Source organism: Schistocerca serialis, chromosome 3 (assembly GCF_023864345.2).
Source record: "Schistocerca serialis cubense isolate TAMUIC-IGC-003099 chromosome 3, iqSchSeri2.2, whole genome shotgun sequence".
NCBI classification, from domain to species: Eukaryota; Metazoa; Arthropoda; class Insecta; order Orthoptera; family Acrididae; genus Schistocerca; species Schistocerca serialis.
The window spans coordinates 814,251,122-814,276,038 of record NC_064640.1 but is presented as its reverse complement, the minus strand read 5'-3'; the positions used below and the strand labels follow the sequence as shown (position 1 = coordinate 814,276,038).

At 43.6% G+C, this 24,917-nt stretch overlaps 1 protein-coding gene across 3 annotated transcripts in view; it reads right to left on the bottom strand.

Annotated features, from left to right (window-relative positions):
* LOC126470676 (retinol dehydrogenase 13-like) overlaps window positions 1-24,917 on the bottom strand; it is a 196,165-nt gene that overhangs the window by 109,936 nt on the left and 61,312 nt on the right. For all 3 annotated transcript variants that reach the window (XM_050098671.1, XM_050098674.1, XM_050098672.1), the window contains exons 2-3: window positions 19,332-19,462; window positions 2,457-2,660 (exon numbers count right to left, since the gene is read on the bottom strand). In XM_050098671.1, coding sequence (XP_049954628.1) covers window positions 2,457-2,660; window positions 19,332-19,452 — 325 coding nt within the window. In that variant the 5' untranslated portion in view covers window positions 19,453-19,462. The remainder of the gene's footprint in view (window positions 1-2,456; window positions 2,661-19,331; window positions 19,463-24,917) is intronic.

Sequence of the window (24,917 nt, the reverse complement as noted above, 5' to 3'; positions counted from 1 at the left end):
AAGTCAGTCTGCATTTGTCTGCACCAGGCTGTACGAGTTCTACATTTCTTTGTACCAGTCTATAGTCAAGTTTCAGTCTGCGCCTAATAAGGTTACCATACTCCTGTACATAGCCACGAAGATAAATGTATAGACACTTTTGTCAAGTATCAGAGATATATGTGACAATAAGATTAACGAACCAATACCAAAGGAACTTCAGATTGTCAATTGTAAATAGCATCCAGAACCAAGTTAAGTAATTTTTATGCCTGTTATTATTTTAATAAATGTGTCTGAAAATTAATCAAGTACTGTTTAATGTTGGTTACCGTCAATCTGCTACTCTAAGCGTGCAAGTGGCATTTCTATTGTCTGACCTAACGGCAGAAGATAAACACACCGCGATAAGACCACGAGACATATCGCTGACACTCGCCTACTTCGGTAGAGCGACAAGTCAAATAATCTGATGGTGTGTGTACCGAAGGTCTTACAGTACGCACACCACAGCATCCATACCTATTCTCCCAAAAATTGTAATTACAAGTACTTGAAAATGGCGATTAAGCTGAAATAATCTGTCGTAAATAAAGATTACTACTATAAGCAGCTATTTGGTGTATTTATTCTGACAAATTGCGAAGCGATTTACATAAGATACCTCAATGCCTAGGAATAGAAAATCTCGTGGGGAAGGCGAACCAAAGACTGCATTTTATCGGCAGAACACTTAAAAGATGCAACAGAGCTACTGAAGCGACTGCGTACACTACACTTGTCCATCCTCTCTTGGAGTACTGCTGTGTGGCTCTGAGCACTATGGGACTTAACTGCTGAGATCATCAGTCCCCTAGAACTTAGAACTACTTAAACCTAACTAACCTAAGGACAACACACACATCCATGCCCGAGGCAGGATTGGAACCTACGACCGCAGCGGTCCCGCGGTTCCAGACTGTAGCGCCTAGAACCGGCTGCCAACCCCGGGCGGCTGTGATTTGCAGAATATCCACGTAGATGTAGATGCTCTACGTGGTAGAGTACTTGCTCGCGAAAGGCAAAGGTCCCGAGTTCGAGTCTCGGTCGGGCACACAGTTTTAATCTGCCAGGAAGTTTCTCACGTACTGTTCGGAAGTCACCGTGCCATCGAGGAATATCACACCGATTATTCCGTGACTGGACATTGCACACCACACCGTCACCCGTTGAGGGTGAAGATACTTCTTGATCGCGAAATACGGATTCTCAGTCCCTCAAATGCGCCAATTTTTCTTATTGACGAACTCATCCAAATGAAAGTAGGCTTCGTCGCTAAACCAAACCATATTCACGTAAAAATCCTGTTCGTCAATTCCGTGAACAAAACTGTTGGTGAAACACAGCCGCTGTTACATGGCCCTGGAGCTTAATGGCAGATGGGTTCGAATTTTGTATGGGAAGAGATGCAGATCTTCAACGACAAAAGAAAGTTCAAATGGGTGTGAAATCTTATGGGACTTAACTGCTAAGGTCATCAGTCCCTAAGCTTACACATTACTTAACCTAAATTATCCTAAGGACACACACAAACCCGTGCCCGATGGAGGACTCAAACCTCCGCCGGGACCAGCCGCAGAGTTCACTTCAACGACAATTCGTCGCAGTGTCTCCCAGTTGATTCCCACCTGTTGTCCAGCTCGTCTGATCGATTTCCTGGGGCTGGTTTGAAACACAGCACGTGTCTTCTCGATATTTTTAGACGTTTTCATCCTTTTTGGAGGGCCGACATTGCCAACACTGTCATCACGACCACTACCCGTTCTCTCAAACATGCGAATCAAACTCTTGAATGTTAGCACACTTGGACCGGTTGTCTTCAGCTTGAACTCGGTCGCAAACTTCCTTTGAGCCGGAGTTGGGTTGGTATTGCTCGCATAGTAGGCCTTCATAAGCGCTATACGCTCAGGTACGCTGTATCCTCGTGACATTTTCATGTACAAATGGCCGACAACAATGTGCGCACGCATGCGCATACTAATTCCCATCATGTACCGCGGCCAACCGTGCAGCTTCAGCGTCCTAGCGCAAAACCGTTCAGAAGTTACGACGATTTTATTTCATATAGTGTCAACATCTATGTAGCTTCGGGTTTTTTTAAACGTTAGTAAGAATCACCCTGTATACTGTCTTTCATGTGGACAAGGACTGCACATAAATTGACTATTCTTTCTTAAAGAGTTTTACTAAAGTAAAATAATCTTTTACGTGTGCTGTAGTTCACGATGGAAGTTGAAAAGGATGGAAAACTTCCGTTTTTAGATATATTGGTCTAAAGGAGGGATGATGGGACAATAGGACACAGTGTTTATCGTAATTCCACGCATACAGACGGATCTCTTCATACATCAAGTTGTCATCCATCGGCCTCCTCCAGAAGTCAGCCTATGGTAATATCATCTTACTGCGGCATACATCAAAGAGAGTGTTGTTGTTACCGGCGTTGTTGATGAGCAGGTGTATTTTAGGGTGCTGCTCCAGGAGCCGTCGTGCGCAGGCGCGAACTGAAGTGAGAGATGCGAGGTCCAGCCTCTGGACGTGCACCTGCCCCGCCCCCTCACAGCTCTGCAACCGCTTCCGGAGGTCCTCCGCCGCTGTTTCCGCCTTCTGCTCGTCTCGGCACGCTAGCACCACGGTCGCTCCTGCAAACACAAATCATATAATTGTTTCTCTCGAGGTGTATACAATCTTTGTGGGCCACCATCTGCAGCTTGGGAACCCGTAACCGGGTAATAATAATAATAAAAAAAGTTATCTGTGTTCCCGACAATAGAAATACACTGAATGTACTAGACACCACTGTTTTTAAACCGCTGTTTGACTACATTTCCCGTGTACATTCTAGATTTAGGCTGTGGCTCCGTTTGGAGATAAGTCGACGATGCGTTTATGGTATGGCCACATGAGAGGGAGGCTCTGGATCATTTCCTAGATAATTTTAATTGTCAGAATCCCAATATTAAGTTCACAATGAAGTTGAAAAAATGGAAGACTTCCGGTTTCAGATCCCTTGGTCTGCAGGAGAATGGTGGGGCATTGGGACACAGTATTTGTCGTAAGCCCACGCATGCTGATTGATATCTTCACGCATCAAGTTGTAATCCATCGTATCTGTGGTGTCACCGCCAGACACCACACTTGCTAGGTGGTAGCTTTAAATCGGCCGCGGTCCATTAGTACATGTCGGACCCGCGTGTCGCCACTGTGTGATCGCAGACCGAGCGCCACCACAAGGCAGGTCTCGAGATACGGAATAGCACTCGCCCCAGTTGTACGGACGAGATTGCTAGCGACTACACTGACGAAGCATCGCTCATTAGCCGAGCAGATAGTTAGAATAGCCTTCAGCTAAGTCCATGGCTACGACCTAGCAAGGCGCCATTAGCCTTACATAGCAATTGATAATTATCGTCTAAAGCATGTCTCAACAAGAACGATGTATACAACAAGGATGGATTAAAGTTAAGTATTCCAAAAGCAACGTACTTTTCTTTATAGCAATTCATTGAGCGTCCTGTTTCAGACTTCAAGATATTCTGCGTGAGCTTATAGCGTGCATATCGGCCCCCTCAAAATAACACTGTGTCGGCACATCAGTATCAACGCAATGGGGTCCTACGTATATTGGTAAAAAGAGCTTGCGCCATCTCAGATTCAGATAGTTTGACACAAGAACTGGATCATTTAAAAGCTGTGTTCAAGCAGACTGATTATACCGACAATCAGATCGGTCGTGCTCTACAGATTGGATCTTCGCGGGAACCAACAGACCATACAAGCAAATCGGAGGTATTCCTACATTTCGCGTAGCTTAATGACTGGAAGTTAACTCTCAATATTAGTAAGTGTAAACTACTGGGTATAACAAAGCGAAAATCCCAATTAATGCACGAGTGCAAAATAAATGCCCGGTCTTTGGAAGCAGTAACATCAGTCAAGTATCTGGGTGTGACTATTCGAAATGATCTCAAATGCAACGATCTGATTACACAAGTAAATGGTAAGGCGAACTCTAAATTGCGGTTCATTTGTAGAATCCTGAAGAGATGCAGTCCTTCATCAGAAAAAATTGCTTACAATACTTTAGTTCGTCCAGCCTTAGAGAATTGTTCGTCTGTATGAGACCCTTACCTAGCCGGCCGAAGTGGCCGTGCGGTTAAAGGCGCTGCAGTCTGGAACCGCAAGATCGCTACGGTCGCTGGTTCGAATCCTGCCTCGGGCATGGATGTTTGTGATGTCCTTAGGTTACTTAGGTTTAACTAGTTCTAAGTTCTAGGGGACTAATGACCTCAGCAGTTGAGTCCCATAGTGCTCAGAGCCATTTGAACCATTTTTGAGACCCTTACCAGTTGGGTCTGATCTAAGAGATTGAGAAGATCCAAAGAAGAGTGGCAAGATTAGTAACTGGTACATTTAGCCATCGCGAGAGCGCTACAAATCTCATAGAAAGTTTGAAGTGGTTCACACTTGCAGATAGACGACGCACTAAACGGAAGGGGCTGCTCGCTAAATTCCAAAATCCGATCTTCGCCGAGAACGTAGAGCATATACTATCACCACTAACTTTCATATCGCGAAATAATCACCATTCAAGATAAGGGAAATTAGAGCTGATACTGAGGCGTTCAGACAGTCGTTTTTCCCTCGCGCGATCCGCGAGTGGAACAGAGAGGGGTGGGGAGCAGGGGGAAATATGACTGGCTCGAATAGTGCCCTCCGCCACACACCGCTTGGTGGCTAGCGAAATATATATGCAGATGTAGATATATAGATGTAGAAGCATCTTTTCAAAAATAGGAAGAACTTTAACGAGATTTGATATTAAAAGCGTATTCCGTCCGCCAGCTAAGTCTAGAGCTTTGTTGGGCTCGCCGGCCAGTGTGGCCGAGCGGTTCTAGGCGCTTCAGTCTGGAACCGCGCGACCGCTACGGTCGCAGGTTCGAATCCTGTCTCGGGCATGGATGTGTGTGATGTCCTTAGGTTAGTTAGGTTTAAGTAGTTCTAAGTTCTAGGGGACTGATGACCTCAAATGTTAAGTCCCATAGTGCTCAGAGCCATTTGAAACCATTTTTTTGTTGGGCTCAGTGAAGGATGATTTGGGTTTGAGGAAGCCCGGTGTCTACAAAATTCCCTGCCATTGCGGGAAAGCATATATTCGAAAAACGATTCGTAGGTCGAGGATCGATGCTTGGAGCACCATCACCACTCGCGTTTACTTCAGCCAGAAAAATCTGCGGTTGCGGAACATTGTCTAACTGAAGGACATAAACTGGTGTACGATGAAACACAAGTGGGATTGTTTAGTGAATTATGCAATTGAAATCCGGCTATCTGACAATATTATAAACAGAGATAAGGGGTATCCTTTAAGAAAGAGTTGGAGCTCTATTTTGTTTGACATTAAAAAACAACGATGTTTGTTTCGGTCATAGAAAGCTGTCAGTAGTGTTCGATATCGATTTATAGTTTCCGCGGCTTTTCACCACCGGTGGCAGAGGGCAGTTATGTTATGGGACGCGCGAGACCTTGCAGACTGTGTATAAAGGAGTCGCCGCGGTATGTTTGATTTCAGTTCCGGCGAGTTATTGCGACGGTTTACTCAGCTGAAGATGGCGGCCAGGTGGGCCGCCCAAATATTGTGTCAAAATGACGTTATGTTCCGGCTGGAATATCATAGATTTAGGCTTTCACGCCCTTATCGAGTACGATAGCCATTAATGTATTCTGCTATATAAATGGTACAAAATTAATGTCTTGTAGGAATGCTACACATTATCGTACAGTCACATCATACATGGACAATCATCCCAAGGCAGGTAAACACCTGTTCACCTGCTTTGGGCTGATTTTCCCTGACATAATGTGCTTGTGTACGGTAATGTGCTACGCTACTACAACACGTTGATTTTATACCATTCATATCATGTTAAGTAAATGTGTTGATCTGTACATACGTCATTCTGCACAGTACACAGCAAAATATGTTAATGTTCTAAGATCATTGTACTCGAAAGTGGCGTGAAAGACGAAATCTAGATGGTGCACTGGAAATATACAGATACATACAATCAAATGTCGGTGTAATGCTTCAAATGTACTGTATGATTGTAGCTCAGCATCACCGAAACTTTTTACCAGTGTTGTTCTTGTTGTGGTCTTCAATCCGAAGACTAATTTGATGCAGCTGTCCATGCTAGTTCATCCTGTGCAAGACTCTTTATCTCTGTATAACTACCACAACCGACTTACATTTGAAACTGCTTTGCTATATTCGAGCTTTCATCTCCTTCTACGATTCTCTGCAATTTTTATCCCCCACACTTCTATTGCTACACTGACAATAACTTGATGCCTCAGGATGTATCCTATCAATCCATCCCGTCTTTTAGTCAAGTTGTATCACTTCTTTTTCCCCCAGTTCTATTCAGTATCTTCTCATGGCCAGGGGTGGGTCAAAAGCTGTGGAGAAGGAAACGCCTCTAGGACGGGCAACCAAACATAATTCTGATGGTCCACCAGGTTGGGGGTTGTGTAGAGGGTTACATCTCCGCTCGCACAAAAAAATACATTGGTGAGGACTGTCTACAGAAAGGAAAATATTTGGCCCCGAGAGGGACGCCCAGTGACAGGAATGGAGGATATTAAACGACCAGGAACTGGCTGATATATACTCGCAAGCTGAAATTGCCCGAAGGATAAAGAGAGGAAGATCTGTTATGGGCTAGAGACCTAATAAGGATGGAAGAGGAAAGACTACCACAGATATCATTCTCAGGATCCGTGGAAGGCAGAAGGGTGTGAGGAAGGCCACGGATAAGATGGGAGGATGATATCAGTAGGGATACGGAGGCGACTCGCCTGAGAAAAGGAGAATGGACCACGAGAAGCAAGGAACAGCAATGGCTGGTGGAGGAATGTAGAAAACGCAAATGGTCTCCCAGGCCATAGTGACAGTTAAGAAGAAAACTATCCTCGCATATTATTCGATCTAACCATCTGATCTTCAGCATTCTTCTATAGCACCATATTTCAAAAGCTTCTATATTCTTCCTGTCTGATTTTCCTATCGTCCACGTTTCACTTCCATACAAGGCCTCACTTCTGACAAACACCTTCAGAAAAGGCAACCTGACACTTAAATTTATATTAGACGTTAACAAATTCCTCTTTTTCAGGCATTTTTGTTGCTATTTCAGCCTGTACTTTATTTTTCCCTACGTGAACCATCATCAGTTATTTTTCTCCATAAATAACAAAAATCATCTACTACTTCCAGTGTCTCACTTACTAATCTGATTCCCTCAGCATCTCTTGATTTACTTCGACTACATTCAACTGCCTTTGTCACTATCTTATTCCATTTTATTACACTACAAGACAACATATTTGCATAACAATGATTATCAGACAAAGAAAAATCTAGTATATCAGGCATCTGGTGTTTAGATCTAAGGAAAAAACACGGGTAACGATATGATAAATGAAAAGGTGAACAAAAACTATCAGTTGTCTACATGGAAGTTAGTGTAACTGTTAAGATAATTCCACATTGCGCCAGGGAAGTTGTGACGCGAGCAAGTTCTGCAGGACTGAATGCAGCGAGTGTCGAGCTCAGCCGATCGAGGTGTGTGTGTATGTGTGTGTGTGTGTGTGTGTGTGTGTGTGTGTGTGTGTGTGTGTGTCAGTGGCGGCGGTTGATCAGAGGAGATAACGGAGGTCGGGCCTCTTCACATTTATGTGGTAGAATTGGTAGTAGTAGCAGCAATAATTATTTTTACAGTAAACCTTTATCCACTTGTGTCAGCGGGCGTGATTCCTTCTGAACCGCCCGCACTAAAGAGCAAGTCAAAGTGCGAAAGCTTTACCGTTCATTTCACCGTAACCGAAGGCACACGAAGGATCATATAAAATTAATTGTTGGTAAGGCGGGTACCAGGTTGAGATTCATTGGGAGAGTGCTTAGAAAATGTAGTCCATCAACAAAGGAGGTGGCTTACAAAACACTCGTTCGACCTATACTTGAGTATTGCTCATCAGTGTGGGATCCGTACCAGGTCGGGTTGACGGAGGAGATAGAGAAGATCCAAAGAAGAGCGGCGCGTTTCGTCACCGGGTTATTTGGTAACCGTGATAGCGTTACGGAGATGTTTAATAAACTCAAGTGGCAGACTCTGCAAGAGAGGCGCTCTGCATCGCGGTGTAGCTTGCTCGCCAGGTTTCGAGAGGGTGCGTTTCTGGATGAGGTATCGAATATATTGCTTCCCCCTACTTATACCTCCCGAGGAGATCACGAATGTAAAATTAGAGAGATTAGAGCGTGCACGGAGGCTCTCAGACTTCTTCCCGCGAACCATACGCGACTGGAACAGGAAAGGGAGGTAATGACAGTGGCACGTAGAGTGCCCTCCGCCACACACCGTTGGGTGGCTTGCGGAGTATCAATGTAGATGTAGATGTAGAAGGAGCGAAGCATTTGGCGAGAAGGCCAAGTATATGTCAGATCGTCTGTAAACGCTCGGTTGCCGTGGTAACCATGACGTCACTACTAGGAACAGAGGGGATACAGGGTGTCGTTGCTGTGTGCTTCCGAGGACGGGAGACCAGTTGCTGCCGTGCCGCCTCTCTACGTTTGTCTTACGTTAGTTGCCCCGTGTCCTGCAGTTCTTCCGTACGCAGTGAATATGGATAAACTCTACCTCGCATAAGTACTGATTAACTCTTTCGAGTGAGTACATAATTACTACGTTGCAGGAGCTGTCATTTTCAAGGAAGTGTGAAATTGAACGACGTGAAATTTTGAAGAAAGGACGTCCAATATCGGCGTTACACCTGCTTCAGAAAGATAAGTTATAAAATACGAGCCGTCCATAGTTCATGCTATGAGCAGCACAAGTGGTTATGTGCTAGCACAACAAAGGGAAAAGCCGGCCGGCGTGGCCGAGCGGTGCTAGGCGCTACAGTCTGGAACCGTGCGACCGCTACGGTCGCAGGTTCGAATCCTGCCTCGGGCATGGATGTGTGTGATGTCCTTAGGTTAGTTAGGTTTCAGTAGTTCTAAGTTCTAGGGGACTGATGATGTCAGAAGTTAAGTCCCATAGTGCTCAGAGCCATTTGATCCATTTGAACAAAGGGAAAATTATTCAGCTACCCATGTTTGCTTTTAAGCGCAAGAAAAGCTGTATGGTCCACTTAAGGTTTCGACAATCTGAAGAATCTGTCTAGAGGTTTAGTGCGGCACATTTCTTCTAAAGACAATGCAAGTAATTTTATTTCACACAAAGAACCATGCAAACAAGTGTTTAGTATTTAAGAGCTACTTAATGAACATTAAAAACTGATGAAAAACAGACACAACAATGAAGTGAAAGCTAACAGAGACCCCAAGAAAATTCTAATTGACGCCAGAAGTCTCTTGTGTAAGTATGAGGCTGCTTTCAGACAGGAGATTCCCTAAATCCCGGAAATTTCACAGCAATTTTTAAACGTGCGCTAAAGAGAAACGAAGATCTGAAAGCGTACTAGAAAAAAAGGGCTGTTTCTGGCAATTTTCAAAAACCGTACAGAACGAACTGATTGAATGTATAAATCAGGAGATTTGTGTGAATATATACATTCAGATTTGGATAGAACCTTGTTTCATATCTGTGTTGTTTATGAAGCGACAGAAGTTTCAGAAAAGTCACAGTGCTTCCTTCGTTGTGGGACTAGTGGACTCCAACGGCGACATTTAAAAACATTTCTTTGGTTCTCATGATGTTAGCGAAGCTAGAACGGCTACTGCTTTATTCACTGTACTGAGTGGCGTATTTTTTAATTATGATACGAAGAAGAAACCGGTGGTCCAAACCTATAATGGTGGCTCCGTTCTGGCAAGAGAATTAAATGAAGTGCAAGCTAATGTCCATGAAATTATCTCCCTCCCCCATTTCCCAAAGCTCTTTTAACTCACTGTTTTTGAAATTGCTTAGATATACTTTTGCAGTAGAGCTGTTCTTGCACAAAACCAATAAGAATTTTTTTCTCCACGCTTCAGGTTATCACTGCTTTCTTCCAGCGGATTTACAATAGCACTGCAATTATCGACAGTACTGTTGGTAAACAGATTCCTTCGAACAGTGAAACGAGAGGGAACTGTAACGCCAGAACAATATCTGCCATTCACGAAAACCGCCCTGGTCTAAATGAGGCTTTAAATTAAATGATTGACTGTCCAGAGTCTAGTGCAACGACCAAAAGGGAAACCTGTGGTTTCAAAAGGAGACTCCTGGACTTTGACTTTGTTTTCCTTTTCTCTGCTTCTCATAGCACATTTTTAAAGGCATTCTTCAGAAAAAAAATAATTCAGAGTTTTGCAACAATGCCGTCTCATGATGCAATAATAAATGAAGATAAAGGGATAGACTTCTTAAATTCGAGGAAACGCTCGTCTAAATCGCAAGCTGAGACTTCATTGAATAGAGCTGAAATGACGGATGAATACATTGGCAATCCACTGATGTCATAACACGAACAGTTGTACTTCGAGTTATTAGATAATATTGTAACACAACTTGAAACAAGATTTTCACATTGTGGTAAACTGCTCTTTCTTAAATTAGGCGATACTACTCATTAATTATTGTCAGCATTTCCCTGTAGACGGTACGGATTCATTATTACAAAAGTACGGTGCGTCCTTCAGTCGCTCGCAGTTGCGTGTAGAACTGAAGGCTGTATTTTCTTCCCAGCATCAGGAAACATTTAAATCCATCAGTTTTGGAGAGGTTATCAAAAGAATTATTGAGAATGAAGTGGACCAAATTCTTCCACAAGTTTTCAAACTATTTTGTCTAATTTTTACCATTTCTACGTCAAGTGCTTAAGTCGCAAGGAGTTTTTCTTCTCCAAAACGCGTAAAAACGTATCAAAGGGACATTATGGCCCAGTATCGCTGATCAGCTCTTGCTTGTACCTCAACTGAAAAACCAATACTGCAAACACTTGAAAGTCGAGAACATGGTATGACGATGTCACTGAAAGATTCGGGAAGAAAGAATATTGTCGAGTTAAATAGTTTTAGTGAAACGCCCGCTCTATGAGTTCGTTTGTAAATAAAAGTATCATTATTATTATTATTGTTATTATCATTATCAGCAGTAGTAGAAGTAGTGATAGTCGTCGTCGTCGTCGCCTTCTTATTAGTAGTGGTTGTGGTAGAGGTCGTTAGGAACCCTAGATATACTCGTATGTACATCCAAAGGGAAGGAAAGGGGATTTTCCAAAATGTTTCCTGGCCTCCCCAGAATTTAGGCTCACTGGTGTGTGTGTGTGTGTGTGTGTGTGTGTGTGTGTGTGTGTGAGTTTGAGTGGATGTGTGAGTGTGTGTTGCGGGTGGGTGGGTGGATAGGTGAGTGTGTGTGTGTGTGTGTGTCCGGAGCGATATTGACTCATTTCCGAACTAAACTTTATCGTCCAACACTTACAGTCCATTCTGATGAACAATTGGAATTTTATGAGACATGATCTTGTAGTGGGTGGCATGCTGTCGCCCCCTCTTACCTCTGAAGTGACTTACGCTGCCAATTATAGGGCGACCTATAGTGTAACGTGGACTCCGAACCACGCAGTAACTAGCCTTTTACGTTCAGATCTATATATCACTACCAAGCGTAAAAGATGCGATAAGTGACTGAAAAAGAAACCCACATGTTTCGATTTGCAGTTCGACAGTTACCTACTGGGCAACATTGCCATAATTTATACATTGAAAATGGAAAATAAAATATCTAGTTTTCCTTGTTCCCTATAAATTTGTACTCCTTGCCTACCAAGGACAAAAATACCGACTGTTTCACCATCCATTTGCCCTAAGTATCCAACTAAGTCCGCTGCTCTCATTTCACAGCACAGCACGACAGACTAATACCCTCATCGAAACGAACGTACTACGTATGGCCGAAATACGGCGGGCGTGATAAATTTGGTGACTTCTGCTAACACGTGTGCTGCTTTACTATGTTTTTATTTCTATGTTTTAATTTTCTGCCCAAGTCGAAAAAGCGGGCAGTCTTGGAACATTGCTCTTTACATCCAGATTCCAGTGAGGTATGAATGGAACAAGCGTATAGTTTCGGAAAGTGTCTCCAGTTCCGTCATTTGCCTTACAACTAAGAGAAACGTCACGAAATTCTTGGATAGAAATGGGGGCTGGAATTAATTTCAACTTAGAGGTAGAATAATTATGTTTCACTCAAATTATGCGTATATCTAAATGTGCTAAAAGTGTAAAATCGATGAGTTGCAGTACATGTTGCCAGTCATGCGTACAAGCAGGACTTGAGGCGGTTGAACATTGGCCTCATACACGAAGAGATTACTCAGGAAAATAGAGCACATCATGTTTTCAACCACAGTAGCTGTCGAGGTTTTGAGAGTGCAAGGATGCTACAAGCTATCACAAAACGAATATGGAGAAATGATGCTGTGCGAACAACGAGCAAATTCATACGACGTTGATAACACTGGTGGCTGAGGCCCTCAGAGGTTATTCAGCGCTCTGATTAGAAAGTTTTTCCTTCCTAGTGTAAAACGTCGCCTTCCCTTCGCGTAGAGTGAGTGTTGTGTCTTAAGTGTATCTGCCCCGTGCAGGAGATCGTATATGTACCAGTAGAGTTCTTGTGGTGTGTTTGTCTAATTGATGCGATGAAAGAAAGAAACAAAGAAAGAGAGAGAGAGAGAGAGAGAGAGAGAGAGAGAGGAAATGGGAGAGGGTGGTTCAAAATGGCTCTGAGCAATATGGGACTTAACAACTGTGGTCATCAGTCCCCCAGAACTTAGAACTACTTAAACCTAACTAACTTAAGGACATCACACACATCCATGCCCGAGGCAGGATTCGAACCTGCGAGCGTAGCAGTCGCGCGGTTCCGGACTGAGCGCCTCTAACCGCTCGGCCACCGCGGCCGGCGGGAGAGGGTGGAATCCGTTGCCTGCACTTAGCCTCCTCTTCTCTACCACCGCGGGGTCCTATCCGGAAAAACGAATCACTCTGAATAGTACCATATGCAAATACCAGGGCAAATCGTGTGACACAAAATTTTGTAACTCTGAAAGACATGTGTCATATACACTGAGGTGACAAAAGTCATGGGATATAGCCTTATATGGTGTCGGACCTCCTTTTGCCCGGCGTATTGCAGCAGCTAGACGCCGCATGGATTCAACACGTCGTTGGAAGTCCACTGTAGAGATAATGAGCTATTCTGCTTCTATAGGCGTCCATAACTGCGAAAGTGTTTCCACTGCAGGATATTGTGTTCGATCTGGCTTCCCGATTTTTTCCCACACATGTTTGGTGGGACTCAAGTTGGACGATCTAGATGGCCAAATCGTTGGCTCGAATTGTCCAGAATGTTTTTCAAACCAATCGCGAACAGTTGTGCCCCAGTGACATGACATCGTTGTTTCGGAACATGAGGTCCACGAACGGCTGCAAATGGTCTTAAGTATCTGAACATAATTGTTTCCCGAGGAATAGCAGCGCGGTCTAAGGCGTTTTGTCACGTTCTGCGCGGCTCCACCCGTCGGAGGTTCGAATCCTCCCTCGGGCATGGGTGTGTGTGTTGTCCTTAGCGTAAGTTAATTTAAGTAGTGCGTAAGCTTAGGGACCGATGACCTCAGCAATTTGGCCCCATAAGACTTTACCACAAATTAAAAGAAAAAAGTTGTTTCCTGTCAATAATCGCTCTCGCCGGCCGGTGTGGCCGTGCGGTTCTAGGCACTTCAGTCTGGAACCGCGTGACCGCTACGGTCGCAGGTTCGAATCCTGCCTCGGGCATGGATGTGTGTGATGTCCTTAGGTTAGTTAGGTTTAAGTAGTTCTAAGTTCTAGGGGACTGATGACCACAGATGTTAAGTCCCATAGTGCTCAGAGCCATTTGAACCAATAATCGCTACAGATGAACCAGAGGACCGAGTCCATTCCATGCAAACACAGCCCACACCATCATGGAGCTACCATCAGTTTACACAGTGCCATGTTGACAACTTGTGTCCATGGCTTGGTGGGGTCTGTGTCATTCTCGTACCCTATCAGCAGCTCTTACCAACTGAAATCGGTACCCCTCTGACCAGGCCACGGTTTTCCAGTCATGTCACGAGCCCAGGAGAGGCGCTGCAGGGTGCTGTTAGCAAAGCCACTCGTCGCTCGTCTGCTCCATAGTCCATTGACGCCAAAATTCGCCACACAGTCCTAACGGTTACATTCTTCGTACGCCTGACATTGATTTCTGCGTTTATTTCAAGCAGTGTTGCTTGCCTGTTAGCACTGACAACTCTACGCAAACGCCACTCTTTCGGTCGTTAAGTAGAGGCCGTCGGCCAGTGTGTTGTTCGTGGTGAGAGGTAGTGCCTGAAGTGTAGTATTTTCGGCACATTCTTGACACTGTGAGTCTCAAAAATTCCCTAACAATTTCCAAAATTGAATGCCCTTCCGTCTTGATCAAACTACCATTCCGCATTCAAAGTCTGTGCGACCATAATCACGCCGGAAAGCTTTTCACGTGAATCATCTGAGTGCAAATGACAGCTCCTCCAATGTACTGTCGTTTTATACCTTGTGTACGCGATACTACCGTCATCATTATATGTGCATATCCCTGTACCACGATTTTGTTGTCACCTCATTGTAATTCCAAACGAAGACGGATGCGAATAGCCTTGTTCCTTTTTTGCGTAGGTGTAATTTTAATGTGTATGAAATACACCTTTTGTCTTAGTATTTAGATAACAGAGCATTCTGTAGTAAGAAAATAAATGTATCGAGTGAACAAAAGTCTTGGGAAAGCACTAGAAAAAAAAAATGGTTCAAATGGTTCTGAGCACTATGGGACTTAACTTCTGAGGTCATCAGTCCCCTAGAACTTAGAACTACTTAAACCTAACTAACCTAAGGACATCACACACACCCATGCCCGAGGCAGGATTCGAACCTGCGACCGCAGCGGTCGCGTGGTTCCAGACTGAAGCGCCTAAAACCGCTCGGCCACACCGGCCGGCAAAGAACTAGATGTTATTTTAGTAGTGAGTCGCTTCTCCTGCTCATTCCGAATGAGAGTCCAATATCTGGCCTTCATAAGTATGTTGTTAGCACAACGATACATGCCATTTTCAGTTACATTTAATGAGAGACGACCTTCGTAAGTTTGTTCTTCATATGTGTTGCGCCTGTCACAATCAGTGGCTGAGTTGCCTTTTGTTTAGAGCACGGCATCGATCTCACTTCAAGAGAAAACGTACTGCATGAATGAGTTTGCATGTAAAGCGTATGAGATGTCATAACAGTACAGCGACACTTTAGAAAGTTCAGGTTTTATTTTCTTGAAATTTATATTTCAGTTCGATCTTCGCTAATAGCGAGGTTTCTCCGTTATAGGCTCTAGGACAAAAAAGGTGCACCACGAAAGGAACGGAAATCGGTAGATGTGATGTACATATACAGACAAACAAATGATTACAATTTCAGAAATATTGGATGACTTATTCGAGAAAAAGAGCCTCACAAATTGAGCAAGTCAGTAGCGCGTTGGTGCACCTCTGGACCCTACGCAATCAACTATTCGGCTTGGCATTGATTGAGTTGTTGGATGTACGCCTGCGGGGTATCGTGTCGAGTTCTGTCCAAGTGCATGTTAGATCGCAAACATCTCGAGATGCTCCAAACGTTCTCAATTGAGGAGAGATCCGGCGATCTTGCTGACCAAGGCAAGGTTTTAAAGCACGGAAGCCGTGAGCGGGCGGGAATTATCTTGCTGAAATGTAAGCCCAACATGGTTTGGCACGAAGGGCAACAAAACGGGACATATTCTCTGCCTCGTGATGACTGGGTGTTGTGTGCTGTCCTTAGGTTAGTTAGGTTTAAGTAGTTCTAAGTTCTAGGGGACTGATGACCATAGATGTTAAGTCCCATAGTGCTTTGAACCAAAACGGGACATAGAATACAGTCGACGTATTGCTGTCTTGTAAGCATGCCGCGGATGACAACCAAAGGCGTTCTGATATGAAAAGAAAAGGCATACGAGACCATCACTCTCGGTTGTTGGCCGTATGTCGGGCGACAGTCTGGTTGGTATCCCACCGCTGTCTGGGGCGTCTCCAGACACGTCTTCGGCCTGAACTCTCATTGACTGGGATATAATTGTCTTCAGTGTTGAGTCCCGCTTCGAACTGAGCCCCGATGACCAGTGAAGACGTATGGGTCAACGGCCCGGACAGTGGTGGGATACTAACCTGACTGTCGCCAGCCATAAGGCCCGACATTCAAGAGTGATGGACTGGGATGTCATTTCTTTTCATAGCAGGACCCCTCTTGCTGTCATCTGCGGCACCCTTACAGCATAGCAGTACGATGACGATATTGTACGAGGGTGAGTCAAATGGAAACCTTAAATACTTTTTTAAATATCATTTATTGTGCAGAAGTGGTACAAAGCTGTATCACTTTTCAACATTATCTCCTCCACGCTCAATGCAGGTCCTTCAGCGCTTGCAAAGTACATAAATTCCTTTAGAAAAAAATTCTTTTGGTAGTCCGCACAACCACTCATGCATCTACATCTACATCTACATTGATACTCCGCAAGCCACCCAACGGTGTGTGGCGGAGGGCACTTTACGTGCCACTGTCATTACCGCCCTTTCCTGTTCCAGTCGCGTATGGTTCGCAGGAAGAACGACTGTCTGAAAGCCTCCGTGCGCGCTCTAATCTCTCTAATTGTACATTCGTGATCTCCTCGGGAGGTATAAGTAGGGGGAAGCAATATATTCGATACCTCATCCAGAAACGCACCCTCTCGAAACCTGGCGAGCAAGCTACACCGCGATGCAGAGCGCCTCTCTTGCAGAGTCTGCCACTTGAGTTTATTAAACATCTCCGTAACGCTATCACGGTTACCAAATAACCCTGTGACGAAACGCGCCGCTCTTCTTTGGATCTTCTCTATCTCCTCTTCATCAGTCCCTCTAAGCATGTAATGCTCCAAAATGACGCCTTTTTCGTCCCAAAAGAAAGTCAGCATAACCTTCCCTGCTGATGGTTCTGTTAGAAACTTCTTTGGTTTTGGTGATGAGGAATGGTGCCATTCCTTGCTCGATCTCTTTGTTTCCTGTTGGTGGAAGTGAACCTTGGTTTCGTCCCCAGTAACGATTCTTGCAAGGAAGCCATCACCTTCTCGTTCAAAGCGCCGAAGAAGTTCTGCAGAAGCATCAACATGTCGTTCTCTCGTTTCAGGAGTCAGCTGCCGTGGCACCCATCCTGCAGACACTCTGTGAAACTGGAGCACATCATGCACAATGTGGTGTGCTGACCCATGACTAATCTATAAACATGCTGCAATGTCATTCAGTGTCACTCGGCGGTTTTCCTTCACTATGGCTTCAATTGCTGCAATGTTCTGTGGAGTCACAACTCGTTGTGCCTGACCTGGACGAGGAGCATCTTCGATTGAAGTCACACCATTTACGAACTTCCTACTCCATTCGTAGACTTGCTGCTGTGACAAACATGCATCACCGTACAGAACTTTCATTCGTCGATGAAATTCAATAGGTTTCACACCTTCACTACGCAAAAACCGAATAACACAACGCTGTTCTTCCATGGTGCAAGTCGCAAGTGGGGCGGCCATCTTTATACTGATACTGCGACGGTATGAGTGCATCTGCACTATGCTGCCATCTACAGGCGATTCTGCACGCTGTTTGTAGCTTACCAACTTACAGGATAACGGCACGAAATTTCGATTTCTTATTACAAATTTAAGGTTTTCGTTTGACTCATCCTCGTACGTTCGTTTTGTTGCCCTTCATGGCATACCATCCAGAGCTTACATTTCAGCAACATAATACCCGGTCGCTCACGTCTTGAGTTTCTGCTGCTTGACTTCGTTCTTGTCTAACCCGACCTTGGCCCGAAGGTCGCCGGATGTTTCCCCATTTAAGAATATTTGGAGCATTATGGGCAGGGCCCTCCAAGCAGCTCGGAATTTTGACGATCTAACGCACCAGTTGGACAGAATTTAGTAGGATATCCCTCAGGAGGACATACAACAACTCTGTCAATCAATGCTGAGCTTAATAACTGCCTGCATAAGGGCCAGAGGTGGCGCAACGTGTTATTAAGAAATGGTTGAAATGTCTCTAAGCACTATGGGACTTACCATCTGAGGTCATCAGTCCCCTAGACGTAGAACTACTTAAACCTAACTAACCTAAGGACATCACACACAGCCATTCCCGAGGCAGGATTCGAACCTGCGACTGTAGCAGCCGCGCGGTTCCGGACTGAAGCGCCTAGAACCGCTCGGCCACAAGGACCGGCAACGTGTTATTAACTTGCTTAATTTGTGAAGCTCTTCCTCTTGAATAAATCATCCAATTTTTCTGAAATTGTAATCATTTGTTTTTCCACATCTAGATCTACATCCATACTCCGCAAGCCACCCGACGGTGTGTGGCGGAGGGTACTTTGAGTACCTCTATCGGTTCTCCCTTCTATTCCAGTCTCGTATTGTTCGTGGAAAGAAGGATTGTCGGTATGCCTCTGTGTGGGCTCTAATCTCTCTGATTTTATCCTCATGATCTCTTCGCGAGATACACGTAGGAGGAAGCAATATACTGCTTGACTCCTCGGTGAAGGTATGTTCTCGAAACTTCAACAAAAGCCCGTATCGACCTGCTGAGCGTCCCTCTTGCAGAGTCTTCCACTGGAGTTTATCTATCATCTCCGTAACGCTTTCGCGATTACTAAATGATCCTGTAACGAGGCGCGCTGCTCTCCGTTGGATCTTCTCTATCTTTTCTATCAACCCTGTCTGGTACGGATCCCACACTGGTGAGCAATATTCAAGCAGTGGGCGAACAAGTATACTGTAGCCTAATTCCTTTGTTTTCGGATTGCATTTCCTTAGGATTCTTCCAATGAATCTCAGTCTGCAACCTACTTTACCGACGATCAACTTTTCTGCACATATACATCACATCTACTGATTTCCGTCCCATTCGGACAATTCCTTCGTAGTGCTTCTTTTTTTCTGTCTTAAGAGTGTATTTTGTTCGCATTGTTTCATTATTCTGTCCGCACGTTCACTCTTTTTAGTATGGTGTCACTAAATATAACAGTATTAAATACGAAGTTACATGTGTTGGTCAGCGTTATTCATATAAACCAAAGAATAAAAACTACCTGTAACTCATGTGAAAGATTTGTAAATGAAGGAGCAGTGATTATATTTTGAGTTCTTTTTACAAGCACGTTGCAAATGAACAAGATGGCTTACCTCTGCGGGCCAGGTCCAACGCAGTCTCTTTACCGATGCCTGTGTTGGCGCCAGTGATGATGGCCGTTTTGTTGTCCAGACGCGCCTTGCTGTAGCATCGTCCACTAAACACAATGCCCATCCTCTTCGAGCTGCAACATAAGGCATTTTTAAGTGAACCACCGCACAAGAACGTACGCTACACATTACAAGTTTAGCAAAGCGTCCTATAAAACGCATTGTTACTAATTGGTGCTGATATACAGCAGTCCCACATTTCGCCTTCACGACGACTCTGTCACTGCCGAAATAGAAAATTTAGCCGTTGAAGACCAAAATGTAATGTTGGTATATTTCGTTTTGGTCGTGGTTGTTTCGCTAGGTTTTCACTTTGCTATGATATCGCAAAACGTTCACCTCGGCTAGTTTGCGAGAACTAAAATTTTCATATCGAACTTTGACCATTTTTCTCAGCCTGTTACTGTGCGAGATTGGATGTCCGTGGCAACAACAAACGAATCTGTATGTTCTGTTCTGTTATATTACCGAGACATCGTACACTATCTACTGCCTCCACGAGTTGTGACGTCAGAGTACTTACGATACCACTCCCGGGAGCCGCCTCGGTGCTTGTGATACTCAGTGAATGTCGCGTCTTTCAAGTAATCAGTTAATTTCTTTCCGTTTCGTGACTTCACTTGCCTCTTAATTGACTGTGTTCATTGAAATGTCAGGTGACAATGTGGACATCATCAGTACTATGTATAGGACGTGCAAAAAAATAGAACAGCAGTTTCATAAAGTTTTATTCAATTATTTTATTTTATGTGTGTTCGAAAACAAAACGGGACTAGCTGTGACCCTGTTGGCTGGACTAATCAATAAAGATACTGAGGATGACGTAATAATAGATTAATTTACGATGACCTCGAAACAGACTTCTTGTGAACCTATGGATCAGTCAGCAGTTTCCTTCGTACAACTGTGTCTGTTTCTAAGGCGTACTAGTGTCTTGTCGCATGTCGCTATACAATTATACATCTACAATTAGACTTGCCTTGTTCTTCGCAAATGAAATGCAGTAAGTAAAATGTACAGCAGTGAAAGCGGAACCACACGTAGCGAAAAACAACGAATCCTTTCTCCGGAAGAGAAAGTCACGTGTTAGAGGAGAACGCCGAGTTCGCAACTGGGTCAGACGGACTTCTTATCTTGTAGCTCCTGACACCACTCGGATTCACACTCATGCGTGATAAGATTTCGTCGACAGCAAGATTATGGTTAGGAGAGGAGCAGAGTGATATATGGTTCACCGTTTACACTATGTGACAATTTAATTTCCGTAGGATTCCATCTGCTCTGCTGCCCAGTAGAGACACCATTTACGAGGGATATCCAGTAAGTAAGTTTCTCTATTTTATAAAGAACATTACACACAATTTATCATTTTGAAAAAAAACTTTTTTGACATTGTACAATGCTTCTGTTGCGTTTCTACGTAGTCGCCAAGTTTTTCTAAGTATTTTTGGTAACGTGACACATGCTTTTTCAAGCTAATGTTTATGAGGTCGGGTACTGCGCTCGTCTTGTGGAATCTGCGAGCTTCCATCAAAATAAAACTTCTTGGACTTATGTCTCGCAAAGTTCTCTTTCTTCATGACAATGTTCGGACTCATACATGTCCAACGACTCAGGCAGAGCTCGGAACATTCAACTGGGAAGTGTTCCCCCATCCTCCATATTCACCAGATTTTGCCCCAAGTGATTTTCACATTTTCCCTCAATTCAAAGCTCATCTAGGAGGCAAGAACTTCAAACAGAAGATGAAGTCACATCAACAGTGAACAGATGGTTAGTAGCGGAGGCCCCAACCTAGTTTGGAAAAACTTGTTACCTTACCAGACGTACTTTGAAATCCATGGTGACTATGTAGAAAAGTAACAGATGCATTGTACAGTGTCAATAAAATTATTTCAACATGCTAAATTCTGTCTAATATTTTTCCTTTTATAACAATAGGGAAACTTTCTTATTGGGCCCCCTCGTAGTTCTGACTTTTAAGTAGTTTGTAGCACTCCTATGTGGTAGAAATTGTTTTATTTGCTATGTACAAGTATTGAATAGTTTTTCCAGCCCTCAGCTGGTGGGATGGATGAGCAAATTTAGTTGCTAGCTATCTCCCCTCCTCAAAGAAATAATAATGAATTATGTTTCGAAACAATAAAAGAAAAACGTATATGTCCACCTGCACTTCAGAATGTTGGTAGTACATCAAATTGTTTGAAACTTTAATGTTACACGATTAATTGTAATCTTGTTCATATTTGTCATGTTATCGTGAAATAACTCCAGCGAGTACATTACTTTTAACAACAAAGTTTATTTCAATCAAGTTCTCTAGTAAATTCATTAATGGCAAAACCGGTTTCGACTGATTTGTTACTATCACTAGGCGAAACCGCTTGAAGTATTACAGAATTTTGTGCGATCATTTGACTGAAATAAACTTTATTGTTCCGCTAAAAGTGAATGTATCTACCCAACCTCCCTTCCATCCAACCTCATGTCAATCCACCTCTCACAACCTCATAGTAATTTTTGGAATTCGAGTGCTGCATAATATTTTATTGCCACGAAACCGTTTTAAACTCAAAGAAATATCTCTCAGTCGTAGTCGAGATAAGTAAAGAGGGGAAAAAGTAAGACCATCCGGATGGCACAGGAAAAATGCGTGGAGCGCAAGTGTCACACATAATGGACAACCAGCAGTCAGCTGTCAAAAAACAAACTGCATCTCTAAAGGACATAGCGTGTATTCTGACGGCAACGGGTTCTTAAAACAGGCCACCACACACTGGGATTGCGTTTTAAAAAAATCTGCTGAGCTGTGGCTACGTGGTGAATTAAGACAGCGGATTCCTGTTAACGAGGAGGACACGATAATTGGCAGCACCCGATTTCCAAGAAACGTTGGTTAGTGGAAGAGGACTCTCAATAAGCGAACACGGGTCGCGGGTTATACGTAGATACTCGATCGTTTCTGAGAAAAGGACGGTCAAAGTTTCCGCCGTAATTTATATGCCTTTTAGCATGTAGTAAATTCAACTGAAGCGGTGACACAGTAGGTAGCGTCACAGATTAACACTTTTGCGACTCGTTTTCGAAATCCAATTATTGTTTCTATTTTATTTCATAGTAATTTTATTTTTTTAATTTTTAATTTATCTACCCATGGTGCTTCTTATCAAATTAGGGGATACAAGGACGTTATATTAATTGTAAAATTACAGTAGGGTTTCACAATAAATGTCGTATATTTCGTAATTTATATATGTATGGTATTTTCAGGTGTTACAGTCTTTTTAATCTCTCAAATTCTTATATTTCATTCTTATATCAGTTCTTATATTAGTTCTTACATTTTATTCCCATGTTTATTCTTCAGGAAAATTTGTTGCTTTCCCTTGGATGATACCTTTGTAGAAAGACTGGAAACATGCAAATTCCAAACACCACGAGAACCTCGCGAAGACAAGTTTATCATAGCGACATTTCTTCGTATGAATTTCACTCGAGAAAGCAACATCGTTAATATTGCTAAATATCTCACGCGTTGGTAATAATTTCGTGGTATACCACGCATAATGGATAATTTTTCCGAAAACTGTCACTTGCAGTTGAATATGAATCATGATACACTACTGGTAGTTCACCGAAAACAATTTCAAATGATTATCTAATTCATTTATTTTTTAATTCATTTACCAGACAGAAAATTGCTAGACGAACAAGGACAACGTTAATCAAAATATTCACGGATGTACTGCCGGTCTACAGTGTCCAACGGGCACAATATTTCGGCGATCATACATGTCGCCATCATCAGCTGATGATGGCGACATGTATGATCGCCGAAATATTGTGCCCGTTGGACACAAGAATTTTTTATTTACTTGACCAAGTCCGTAGAAGATTACTACACGACCATTTCCCAATGTATGCTGAAACAACGTTGTCCTTGTGATTCTCGAGTTTCTCCCGGCGTATTTGATAATCAAAATATCCACGGGTGTACTTCCGGTCTACAGTGTCCAACGGGCAGCTGATGATGGCGACATGTATGATCGCCGAAATATTGTGCCCGTTATACACTGTAGACCGGAAGTACACCCGTAGATATTTTGATTATCAAATACGCCGTGAGAAACTCAAGAATGACAAGGACAACGTTGTTTCAGCATACATTGGGAAATGGTCGTGTAGTAATCTTCTACGGACTTGGTCAAGTAAATAAAAAATAGAAACAAAAATAAAATAATAATCCAGTTTTGAACATTTTTCGGTGAAATTACTGTAGTGTATCTTGATTCATAATCACCTACGAGCACCAGTTTCCTGAAAAATGATCCGTTAGGTGTGGTTTGCCGCGAAATTATTACCAACGCGTGAAATCTTCAGCAGTGTTAGCGACTTTCCTTTCCTGCGAGAGATTCATATGAAGAAATGTTGCTGCGGTAAACCTACCTTCGCGCGATGCTCGCTGTCTTCGGAATTTGTATGTTTCCACCGTTTCTACGATTGTTATCACCCATGGGAATGTACCAAATCTTCCTGCAGAATAAACGTAAGAACAAAATGTAAGAACTAATATAAGAACTGATAAAGAATGAAATGTAAGAATTAATATAAGAACTGCTATAAGAATATGAGACCAGAGTGAATTCTCACTCTGCAGCAGAGTGTGCGCTGACACGAAACTTCCTGGCAGATTAAAACTGAGTGCCGGACAGAGACTCGAACTGGGCTCTTCGCCTTTTGCTCTACCAACTGAGCTACCCAAGCACGACTCACTCCCCCTCCTCACAGCTTCACGTCTGCCAGTATATCGTCTCCTACCTTCCAAACTTCACAGAAGCTCTCCTGCGAACCTTGCAGAACTAGCACTCCTGAAAGAAAGGATATTGCGGACACATGGCTTAGCCACAGCCTGGGGGATGTTTCTAGAATGAGATTTTCACTCTGCAGCAGAGTGTGCGCTGATATGAAACTTCCTGGCAGATTAAAACTGTGTACCAGGCCGAGACTCGAACTCACAACCTTTGCTTTTCACGGGCAAGTGCTGTACCAACTGAGCTACCCAAGCAAGACTCACGCCCCGTCCTCATAGCTTCACTTCTGCCAGTATCTCTGGTAGAGCACTCGCCCACGAAAGGCAGAGGTCCCGAGTTCGAGTCTCGGTACGGCACACAGTTTTAATCTGCCAGGAAGTTTCACATCAGCGCACATTCCGCTGCAGAGTGAAAATCTCATTCTGGAATCATCCCCCAGGCGCTATGGCTAAGCCATGTCCCCGCAGTATCCTTTCTTTCAGAAGTGCTAGTTCTGCAAGGTTCGCAGGAGAGCTTCTGTGAAGTTTGGAAGGTAGGAGACGAGATACTAGCAAAAGTGAAGCTGTGAGGACGGGGCGTGAGTCGTGCTTGGATAGCTCAGATAGTAGAGCACTTGCCCGCGAAAGGCAAAGGTCCCGAGTTCGAGTCTCGGACCGGTATACAGTTTTAATCTGCAAGGAAGTTTCATAAGAATATGAGAATTAAAAAAATTCTAACC